This window comes from Narcine bancroftii, chromosome 1 (assembly GCF_036971445.1).
Source record: "Narcine bancroftii isolate sNarBan1 chromosome 1, sNarBan1.hap1, whole genome shotgun sequence".
Taxonomy (NCBI): Eukaryota; Metazoa; Chordata; class Chondrichthyes; order Torpediniformes; family Narcinidae; genus Narcine; species Narcine bancroftii.
In genome coordinates, this window is record NC_091469.1 from 196,675,139 (window position 1) to 196,687,691 (window position 12,553).

Here is a 12,553-nt window from a genome sequence, read left to right on the forward strand (position 1 = left end):
GTTATGGATAGGATCTATAAGCATTTGGAGAAGTATAGTCTACTCAAGGATAGTTAGCTTGACTTTGTGAAGGGAAGGTCAAACCTTATGAGCCTAATTGAGGTTTTTGAGGAGATAACAAAAGAAATTGATGAGGGTAGGGTGTAGGTGTAGTCTATATGGATTTTAATAAGGCATTTGATAAGGTCCTCCATGAGAGACTTGTTCAGAAAATCATGAGGCATGGGATCCATGGAACCTTGGCTGCATGGATTAAAAATGGCCTTGCAGGTAGGAAGTAGAAAGGAATATTGGAAGAAAAGTATTCTGCCTGGAGGTCAGTGACTAGTTGAGTCTGTTCTGGGACCTCTGGCCTTTGTTTTATAAATGACTTGGATGAAGAGGCGGAAGGATGGGTCAGTAAATTTGCAGATAATACGAAGGTTGGAGGAGTTGTAGATAGAGCTGAAGGTTGCAGGAGGATATAAACAGGATGCAAAGTTAGGTGGACAAGTATGAGGTGACGCATTTTAGAAGGACAAACCAGGATGCTGAATACAAGGTTCATAGTTGGTTAAAAGTGTGGATAACAGAGGAACCTTGGGGTCCAAATCCATACATACCTCAAGGTTGCTGCATAGGTTGATAGGATAGTTAAGGCAGCCTATGGGATGCTAGGTTCATAAATGGGGAGGGGGGGGGTTGAGTTCGAGAGTAGAGAGGTCATGTTGCAACTCTACAAATCTCTGGTGAGACAACATTTAGAGTATTGTGTTCAGTTCTGGTCACATTATAGGAAGGATGTGGAAGCCATGAAGAGGATGCAGAAGAAATTTACCAGGATGTTACCCGAAATGGAAAAACGTCTTATGAGGTAAGGTTAGCAGAGCTGGGACTTTTTTTCTTTGAAGTGTAGAAGGATGAGAGGAGACTTGACTGAGGTCCAGAAGATTATGAGAAGCATACATAGGTGGACTGCCAGCACCCGTTTTCCAGGGCAGGAGTAGCAAACACCAGAGGATGTGTACAAAGTGTTGGGAGGGAAGTTTAGAGGAGACATCTGCATTTTTTTTTTAAATGCAGAGAGTTGTGGTGCCTGGAAGGCCTTGCCAGGGATGGTGGTGGAGGCTGAAACATTAGGGGTATTTAAGAGACTCCTAAGGAAAACATGGACGGAAGAAAAATAGAGGATTCAGGATAGGGAGGATTTTGTTTTTGAGGAATATATGGGTTGGCACAGATTGAGGGCTGAAGAGCCTGTATTGTGCTGTAGTGTTCTATGTTCTATTTAGGGAGAGGTATCTGGCACTAAGGGGATTGCTGATCAGCTGCCAAAAGGTGGAGGTCAGTTCATTAAGCAAAAGTAGTTCCATCCATGTTTGACGATAACATCAGTTCTAGTAGAGCATCTTAGTTATATGGTGATGAAGTGAGGAAAAATAATCAAGAATTTAAAATACATCATAATGTTTTAAGAGGATGTGCCAACCTGACACACAAGATTATTTTATAATTCAATTGGTGAAAATGTATTTGTAAAAACTTGCATTCCGTTATTTCAGTACAATCTATCAGATGTATCTACATGGCTGCTTCATCTGACCAAATAAATCCACAAAAAGATTTAAGCTCACTTTGCAATCATCAGACACTCTAAAATACCTCAGCTCAGCATTCCTGTGTACTCTGAACTAAAATAAAGTTTACTCATCCTGCAGTGAAGGTTAAAATGAACATCCAGCCAGACTCAATTTTGGAAAAAGGAGACAATTAGAGCTCTCAATTTTCATTGACACAAACAATTTAGTTCTTCATTTCTTCAGAGATTTCAATGCAATCTGCATAAATTATTAAAAGTTTGGAACTCTGTTCAGTACCGGAGTTGCTTGTCAGCCTTAACAAGTTTGACTGCAGTGTCGTGTGCTCTTTCTTCCAACTCTTCTGCATCTTTCTCAGTGTCAACCAAGTGTTTTCTGGTGTCATCATATTGTTGGAGTATTTCTTTTGACTGTAAGAATAAGAAAACACATTAAAAAAAATATTCTGGTAATTACTTTCGAAAACATTTCAATTTTATAGTCTGAGTCACAATAGACAGATTCTAAAAATTCAGATATAAAAGGCTGGAGACAAGAGACTACAGATGCTGAAATTTGGAGCAGAAAATAAACTGCTAGATGAACTCAGTGGATCAGACAGCCTCTGTGGAGGGAAAGTGATGGTCAACATTTTGCTTTGAGATGCTGAATCAGGAATTAAATAATTGAGTTAATTTTAAAGTAAAATTTGAAGCACCCAAAACATTGTACACATTACATAATTTTACAAGAGTCCAAAAGGTGTCATACGGTCTTTGATCTGTAATTTCTGATAACAGGGTTTATGTTTTTGTTGCTCTTTTTAATGTAACAACTGAATTAAAAATAACTATGAAATGGATATCTTTGGCTTGGCTTCGCGGACGAAGATTTATGGATAGTAACAGTATTAAATGTAATAAAATCCCATTTCAAACTGAAACTGGTAATGAGGAAAAATATTCATTTGCCTCAAATCCATTTCCATTCATTGCTAGGAACTTTGAAAATCACCAGTTGAGCTGCCAAAGGACACATAACATGGACACATTTGCAACATTTAAGGCATTTAGACAGGTACACACTAAATTCAATACTGAGTCTAGAAACTGGAAGATGATATGCAGTTCTTCAAACTTATGCCTCATTATAACAGTATTGATGCAAGACAGACAGGTTAGATAATGATAAAAATTATAATGAGTTTATTGTCATATATATATTGTTCAATTTGCAGTGGCTTCCATGATTCTTGGGACAAAGACACTTCTTTCCTTTATTTGCAAACAATTCACATGTAATTAAGGTGCACATTCCAGATTTTTCTTTTCACAAAGTCTTTCGTCGACAGTAGGTCCTTTCAAACTGCTGTGTAAAATGGGGTTGACCAGGCAGTTAGAAAGGGTCTGACCCGGTCAACCCCGTGAGAATCCAACCTACATCAGAGGTAGTCAGGGAATCCAGTTAAACTTACCTACTTGCGTCCACAGGCGATTTGAAAACAAAAATGGCGGTCAGCGCTTGTGTGTGCATCACCGGGCAGCCAGCATCTGAACATCCAGCAGTACTTCAGGTGAGTACGTGACGCGTCATTGCAGGGGCGGGATTCCCCCAGATCCCCCTGCAATTTAAAAAGTGATTCCAGCACCCTTGCCCCAGTAATCACACCTGGGGCCCAGAAGAGCTACCCAGGAGCTGCAGTTTAAAAGCTAGTAGTCATTAATATATCCACACCTGCCTTCTGAAGAGTGTTTCTGATCTGTCAGATATAACTTTGCAAATTTTTCTTCATTATGATGAGAATTCTTGTGTCATCAGCAGTGGAGACCTTTCTTGACTTACCAGTCCCTTTATGATTACTGAGCTCACTGGTATGCTCTTTCTTCTTAATAATGTTCCAAACAGTTGATTTTGGTAATCCTAAAGTTTGGGCAATGTCTCTTACTGTTTTATTCTCGTTTCTGCACCTCATGATGTCTTCTTTGAGTTTCATTGGTACAACTCTGGTCCTCATGTAGAAAAATGGCAACTACAGACTCCAAAGGTGATCAAATACTTAGAAGCAAGCCTAGCTCTCTTAAAACTCCACCAATGAAACAATTAATCATACCCGAGTCCTCACAAACACTGGTGAAGCAAAATGAGCCAAACGTTATGGAGCCTTGAAATGAAGGGACTATGTCTTAAAAAGTGATGTAATATCTACATGGTCAAACCAAAATGCATACAAATAACCTTGAATAAAAACTGAAATGTGCACTTTAATTACATATGAATTGTTTGATTACAAATTTAAAATTTGTAAAGGGCAAGTTTTTTAAAATACGCAGAGAGTAGTGGATACCTGCAATGCTTTGCCATGGATTGTGGTAGAGGCTGAGACATTAGGGGCATTTAAGAGACTCCTAGTCAGGCAAACATGAATGAAAGAAAAATAGAGGGTTCGGGTAGGGAGGATTTATTATTATTTTTTCAAGTAATATACGAGTTGGCACAACACCGAGGGCCAAAGGGGTAATGTGCTGTAGTGTTCTATGTTCTAAAATTGTGGAGCACAGAGGCAAATAAAAGAAAAAAAATCTGTTCCAAACATTATGGAGGGCACTGTACATATGCATCAAAATTCTTATTTGCTACAGCTGAACAAGCACTTCGTAAAAAAAAAACAATCGTACACTTAACTGAAAAAAGAGAATACCGAAAAAAAAAATATTCATAGTCATCACAATGCAAAAAAGTGACTTAGCAAAAGAGCAGATAATAGTGGAGATTGAGACTAGGATGGAGAATTAAAGTGATAGGTACTAAGAAGCTTGGATTTATAGACTGAAAACAGTCACCTAATCTTCTCCACTGTAGAGAAGACCGCTTTGTGAGCACTGAAATACAGTAGCCTAGATTGGGATGTGTAAGTGGATCATTGCTTATGACTATGTCCTTGGATGGTGGAAAGAAGGAATAAAAGAGATGGAAGTATATGATAAAGGGAGAGGTGGAGATGGCAGAAAAGCAAACCAGAGCATAGGAAAAGGAAAGGCTCCTTCAGAATATTCAAAGTGGAGAAGAAAGAAATGTGTGTTCAGTGGTAGAATCTCAAAGGTGGTGGATACTGTATGCAGTAAAAGTCCAAAAATCGAATGCTAGAAATCTGGACCACCTGAGAATCCAGACTTCACAAAAACTGTCAAACTTTTAAAATTTAGCGGGCTTTTGTGGCGTAAGCGCCACAGATGTACAGAATGAATGAATAAATGTTTTTTTTTTAATTTTTATTAAAAACATTTCATAAATAAATAATCAAAATTACCTGTTCATGTCTTCTTTATTCTCCTTAAATATGAATTTTAAAAGTACTGCCCAAGAATCCAGAAAATCCTGGCCAATCCAATCCCCGAGTAGTTCAGATTTTAGGACTTTCACTGTAGAAGGATTTGTTGAATGAAAATGCTGATGAGTGGAAATTGAGGCCTGGGGAACCTCATTTATTCTTCCAGGGAACAATAGGAGTGAGAGCAGAGGGGTGGTCAACAGCTCTGTCAATAGTTATTTTAAAGGGAATGCTCTTTTCAGAAGATGTAAGAATGGAGTAGTAAGTTGCAAAAATAATATTTCCTTAAATCTTTTGGTCATCATATTGGCTCAGTTTTCCTCTCTCCACTAGGGCCATCTGACCTGGTGGGTATTTCCTAGATTTTAGCTTTTAAAGGTTTTTTTGTTCCTTTGTTTGTTTTCTTTCTCAGGGTGCCCTCATTTCATGGTCCTTTGTTCGAAGTTTAACAATCAAAAGCTTAGCAACACCAACCTTATCCTATAAAATACATCCTCTTTGACCTACCAAAGATATTCTGCTTGCCCTATTCATTAGTCCTATTCTTTCTGCAATTTAAAACTAACTTGCTTTCTCTCTTTTTCATAATTTTAATATCCTTCAATAAAAAAAATGTTATCTCAATTTCTCTTTCTGCAGATACTGTCAGGCCCGCTGAGTGTTTCCCTCATTTCCTGTAGATATTAGGTTGGTTCTCATTACCCAACACAACTCTTCAAGGCATAAATTTTCCATGGATAACATTTTGGGCAAGAAATTATTTCTTAATCTACAGTGATTGATACATTTTGGACATAAGCCAACAATTATTATTGGTGTGAAAAGCCCGAGTCTCAGAGAAATAGCAAAACTCTCAGTCCATTTTAAAAAAAAGTTGAACTCATTTAGATTAGATTTAGATTTCTGATTTATTGTCAGAATACATACATGACATCACATACAACCCTGAGATTCCTTTTGCCCTGTGGGCAAGGCAGAATTACAGAAAAATAAACTATACACAGCATAAACAAATAAAAGAACTGTAAAGAGATAACAAATGTAAATAAACTGACTGCAATACAGAGAGAACAAAAGAAAATCAATAAATTGCACAAGCAAGAGTCCTTAAAATGAGTCTCTGATTGAGTATGTTGTTGAGGAGTCTAAAATGGTGGCGGCGTAGCAGCTGTTCCTGAACCTGGTGGTGCAGCTATACCTCTTTCCTGATGGCAGCAGTGAGAACAGAGCTTGTGCTGGGTGGTGTGGGTCTTTGATAATTGCTGCTCCCCTCCAATGGCAGTGTTCCCTGTAGATGTACTCATTAGTGGTGAGAGTTTTGCCTGTGATGTCCAGGGCTGTGTCCATTGTCTTTTGAAGGGCTTTATGCTCAGGGGTATTGGTGTTCCCATACTAGACTGTGATGCAGCCAGTCTTGTATCATTGTTACTATGTTACTAATGTGAAACAAGCTGAAAGAGACTTGCCTTTTCTCTTGTACTTTTGAAATCTGCTTCAACTTCCATTAATAGTTTATCTGCTTCTCGCAGCTCTGCCCTTCGTTTTGAGAGAGTTATTTCCACACATTCAATTTCATCAACAATATCATCGTGTCTCTGAGAAGATTTTTCCATTTCAAGTTCATTCATGAGCAGATCTATATGCCCATCTAAAAAGTCTCTGTGAATAAAAAGAAATTTTTTTTTACAGAAATGTAATGCAGTTATTTATCAATCTAGCACCATCAATAAAACACATATCTTCCGCTTTTCGCCACTTCACTAAAGTCCTACATTAGTACCTTTTTCTGAAAATTTTATTTTTCATTTGCATCAATACCTACAGAAATTCTTCATCATAAAATGGATGAATAATAAAAATAATATAATTTTTTTCTTTTATCCCCCCTCCCCAAAAGAAAGAAAAAAAGAGTAAACATCTGAATTTATTTATCATTCACTATTCATATATTCCTAACATATTACTCTATCCTGTATATATTAATTGGGAGGACCGGGTTTTAGTAACTGTTTTTGCTAACCAAAATAAATTGATTAAGATTTTTGCTTTCATGAAAAAAAAGTCAAAAAGCAAGAATAGAGTTCAGCTTTTGATTTGCAGCGAGCTGTTATAGAAGCTGTCTTCCTGATTCTGGTAAGTGAAACTACACTGTACATACATTATTTCTACTTTATAGAGGCTGTGTATTTATCATATCATTCTTGCTTTTACTACAGTATATGTTAGAATTATTTTAGATTTTGTGTGTTATTTGGTAGGTTATTTTTTTGGGTCTGACAATGCTCAAAAATGTTTCCCATTTAAATTAAAGGTAATTGCCTCTTCACTTTACACCATTTCGGCTTACCAAAGGTTTCTGAAGCATGCTCTACTTTTGGATAGCGGGGAAACCTGTATGTGTATTTTTGTGTTGTCTTATACACCGATTTAATCCTTCTGAAAGAACCCATCCTGAATGAAAGCAATTTATGTAATCAAATGGGGATTAATTTAAATCAAAATGCATACATGATTCTAACATTTGGAAGTGATAATCCTCAGTTTAATGTGGTCTTTTGAAAATGGATTTTATTTATGTTTCCCCCCCCCCCCTGCTATATATAAGTAGTAATAGCTGAATCCAGTGAGCTGAAAGGATTTGGGGATAAAAATTAGTAAATTTAGGTAAAATATTCATTTTAATTTAATTAATATATCCTATCACTGTGATAGATAAGGGTGACAAACCTGATAATGATAGTTTAATCTCATCAAGTAATACCCAGAAATTCTCTTTTAAACAGGTGTTATCACGTAGCTCTCCATTGCTGGCAAAATCTTCGCTAGGATTGTCCTTAATAGAATAATACCTTGTGTCGCCGAAAATGTCCTCCCAGTATCACAGTGTGGCTTTCGCGCAAACAGAGGAACTACTGACATGGTCTTTGCCCTCAGGCAGCTCCAAGAAAAGTGCAGAGAACAAAACAAAGGACTCTACATAACCTTTGTTGACCTCACCAAAGCCTTTGACACCATGAGCAGGAAAGGGTTTTGGCAAATACTAGAGCGCCTCGGATGCCCCCCCAAGTTCCTCAACATGGTTATCCAAATGCACAAAAACCAACAAGGTTGGGTCAGATACAGCAATGAACTCTCCGAACCCTTCTCCATTGACAACGGCGTGAAGCAAGGCTGCGTCCTCGCACCAACCCTCTTTACTATCTTCTTCAGCATGATGCTGAAACAAGCCATGAAAGACCTCAACAATGAAGACGCTGTTTACATCCGGTACCGCACAGTTGGCAGTCTCTTCAATCTGAGGCGCCTGCAAGCTCACACCAAGACACAAGAGCAACTTGTCCGTGAACTACTCTTTGCAGACGATGCCGCTTTAGTTGCCCATTCAGAGCCAGCTCTCCAGCGCATGATGTCCTGTTTTGTGGAAACTGCCAAAATGTTTGGCCTGGAAGTCAGCCTGAAGAAAACTGAGGTCCTCCATCAGCCAGCTCCCCACCATGACTACCAGCTCCCCCACATCTCCATCGGGCACACAGAACTCAACACGGTCAACCAGTTTATCTACCTCGGCTGCACCATTTCATCTGATGCAAGGATCGACAAAGAGATAGACAACAGACTCGCCAAGGCAAATAGCGCCTTTGGAAGACTACACAAGAGTCTGGAAAAACAACCACCTGAAGAAACACACAAAGATCAGCATGTACAGAGCCGTTGTCATACCCACGCTCCTGTTCGGCTCCGAATCATGGGTCCTCTACCGGCATCACCTACGGCTCCTAGAACGCTTCCATCAGCGCTATCTCCGCACCATCCTCAACATTCATTGGAATGACTTCATCACCAACATCGAAGTACTCGAGCTGGCAGAGTACGCAAGCATCGAATCCATGCTGCTGAAGACCCAACTGTGCTGGGTGGGTCACATCTCCAGAATGGAGGACCAACGCCTTCCCAAGATCGTGTTATATGGTGAGCTCTCCACTGGCCACCGAGACAGTGCACCAAAGAAGAGGTACAAGGACTGCTTAAAGAAATCTCTTGGTGCCTGCCACATTGACCACCGCCAGTGGGCTGATATTGCCTCCAACCGTGCATCTTGGCGTCTCACAGTTCGGTGGGCAGCAACCTCCTTTGAAGAAGACCGCAGAGCCCACCTCACTGACAAAAGAGGAAAAACCCAACACCCAACCCCAACCAACCAATTTTCCCTTGCAACTGCTGCAACCGTGGCTGCCTGTCCCGCATCGGACGTCAGTCACCAACGAGCCTGCAGCAGACGTGGACATACCCCTCCATAAATCTTCGTCCGTAAAGCCAAGCCAAAGAATAATTTTTCATATTTATAATTCCTAAATATTGGAAATATTCTTTCTCACTATTTTAAACAGAAAATTGGAATAACCTGCAAAAGCACCTTTTGAGGGTGGAAGCTCACTCTTACGTAAATTTAATTTATAACCTGAGAATTGACTGAATCTATCAAACAAAATTAATATGTGTGGTACAGAAATTTCAGGATTTGAAATAAAAAGCAGTACATCATCGGCATAAAGTGATACTTTATGTTCAATTCGTCCTCTAATTATGGTATTAAATTCTCTACACTGTCGGAGAGCAACAGCTAATGGTTCCAATACTATATAAAAAAACAAAGGACTTAATGGGCAACTCTGTCATGTACCCCTGTTGAGATTAAACATATCCAATTGCTATAAATTAAAGCAAACTGATGCCTTAGTGCATGAAAACCATTTTTTTTGTAATATTTTATTTTTCATAGACTTAAAGTCCAATAAACAAAGCCACCCATGTACATATTCATACCCAAAGTCTGCATTCGTCCCCAGCCCCCCAACCCACCTCAGTGAATACATTCCAAAAACTTAACTAGATCCCAATCATTGTGGGGCACACAACCCTACCAAAAGCTGTAATGAAAAAAATAATGGTGGCAACACCATTCAAAAGAAAACATTAAAAAAAAGAAAGGTACTCAAAAGTAAAAAGAAAACTAAGGATCTGAAAAGGGCAGGTGTGTCGTCTGCACCAGGTCCCATTTCCATAATAACACCTCTGGCCTTACTGGGATAATTTAACTTTATTCCCATTTAAAAGGGGGAAAAAAAATCAATTTATATGAGTATCAATGTACTGCAAGTAAGATTGCCATACTCTAACAAATGTGTCATGTTTCCTCCGTAGGTTATATGTGAATTTCTTCATGGAATGCAACTCTGCACTTCCATATTCCATTGTGTGGTATTTAGCTGGGAGTTGGACTTGTTGGCAACTGCCAAAGTGACATTCACAAACGAAATTTGGAATTTAGTCAGTCTAAACTGATGAATACAATAATTTAATAATATCAGGACCAAAATTAAATTGACCTCGTGCGGCAAAAAGATACTCCCATTCTACCCAATCAAACGCTTTTTCAGCATCTAAGGAAAGAACGCATTCTATCGATGGAGTGGAAGGTGGCTATAGAATGTTTAATAATTGATGTATATTATTATAATAACAATTTTTAATAAAACCAGTTTGGTCTGAGGCTATAATAAATGGTAATTTTTTTTCTAATCTATCTGCTAAAACCTTTGATAGAACCTTCATATCAAAGTTAAGTAACAATACAGGACTATAAGAAGTACATTCTGTTGGTTCTATCCTTTTTTTAAGAATAAGAGAGATACAAGCCTTATTAAATGATAAAGGTAGCATCTATTCTTTAAAGGAGTCAGCCAATACCAGACTTAAATGGAGTTCAAGCTGTTTGGAGAAGGATTTATAAAATTCTGCAAGAAATCCATCTGTTCCTGGAGATTTACCTAACTAAAATGAGGAAATAGCCACAGCTATACCCTCCTGCGAAATAGGTTTCTCTAAACTTGCATGTTTCTCTTCAGAAAGTACAGGTAAATTCAAATGATCCAGAAATTCTGACAATGAAATACAATCATTCTTAAATTCAGAAATATAAAGGTTAGAATAAAATTCTCTAACAGTCTCGCTTATTAGATGAAGGATTATCACTTCCAGATTTTAGATTGTACTATTGGGCGATTAACATACGTAATTTATTTATATTATTGCATTTGGATAAGTCAGTGAATTGCCCATTTTGGGTAGAAATGGAATTGCAGTTCTCCAAAAAAATTTCTATGCTTGCAATTTTAGGATTTTTATCATTTTCCTTACCATTTTGCTCAGTCTAATATTTTTGATTTTCCATGAATTCCAACACTAATATTCTTGATCTGTTTTTTTTAATTTATGGTTTCAATTTTATGGTAGATTAATATCATGAATTTACAATTATTTATTGGATTTAATTCAGTCCCCATGGCTGGGATCAAAAACAATTAGGAATGAGATTTGAACACAATATTTTCAGATGAAGATTGGTACTCTACTCTCAATTTGATTAATGATTACTCATTTTGTGCAAGCAACTACTTATTACAATTTACATAGAACTCATATGTCTGAACTTAATTATCTAGTTTTTATGCAGATATTCATCCATTATGTGAGAAATGTAAAATTTTTTTGAAGCTTTTCTGATCCATATGTTTTGGGAGTGCCCAAATTTAGAGAGATTCTGGAAAGATATTTTCCAAACTCGATCAATAATTTTTAAGATTAATTTGGAACCTTGCCCGTTAATTGCTTTGTTTGGTTTTTCTCGTGATTCAGATACACTTAAATCAGCATCTCAGGAAAAAGCTTGTACCATGTTGATCGCTAGACAAACAATTTTATTGAAATGGAAAGATATAATGTTATATAATGTAATGTCCTATTTAAGTTTAGAGAAAATTAGATATAATATTAAAGATAGAAAGGCTCAATTTATGAAATTGTGGGGTCCATTCTATGAATTTAAAAAAAAATCACTGGAAGAATTAACAATTATTGCATGTTCCAGTGGTTCATTGCCTGCTATTGGGGGGAGGGGGTGGGTCACCATATTATTGATTTTTTAAGGTAACCTTGATTAGAGGGAGAAGATATTGTTTTTAGATGTTGTTTTTGGGTTTTTCTCCCCCCTTATTTTATACGTTACTTCAACAAATGGGTTTTACATGGTTGCATAGATTATTTCAATTAAAGGTTTTTGAGGTATTATAAGCAATTATTGATGTCATTTTATCTACTTTTTTCTTTTGATGAGTGCATACTTGTATACAAATGAATTATTATGTGATTGTCAATTTATGCTTATATGTTAAATTCACAAATATTATGAAAATAAAAATGTCACATGATTAAAAGCCATATATTAATCCATATCCTAGAATTTTATAATGTTCCAACTATGCACAGGTCACATTTATTTACCTAGAAATTCATTTCGTTGGTGTCTCATTTTAATTTTGCTTCAACAGACACTCAAAGAGATTGATTTTACACCACATAATTTTAAGACAATGTGCTTGGCAAAGGAGTTATGCAATCCTGCTATTCAAAGCTTCGTTGTGTTAAAATAAATTTTTCACAGTTGGTACAAATGTATTGCAAAAAAATTGCAGATGTTGGAAATCTGAAGTAAAAGCAGAAAATGCTGGAAACATTCAGCAGCTATTTCTTTCAGATAAAGTGAAGATCCATTGTGATTCAGTGACTGCTTTAGCACCAAAATCATTAAATTGAATTTGAATTGAATTTC

The 12,553-nt window shown here is 37.2% G+C and overlaps 1 protein-coding gene across 1 annotated transcript in view; it reads right to left on the reverse strand.

Annotated features, from left to right (window-relative positions):
- Positions 1-12,553, reverse strand: part of LOC138737057 (centriolin-like) — a 119,135-nt gene that overhangs the window by 25,982 nt on the left and 80,600 nt on the right. The window contains exons 26-27 of the mRNA XM_069887516.1: positions 6,351-6,543; positions 1,857-1,987 (exon numbers count right to left, since the gene is read on the reverse strand). Of these exons, the coding sequence (XP_069743617.1) occupies positions 1,857-1,987; positions 6,351-6,543 (324 nt within the window). The remainder of the gene's footprint in view (positions 1-1,856; positions 1,988-6,350; positions 6,544-12,553) is intronic.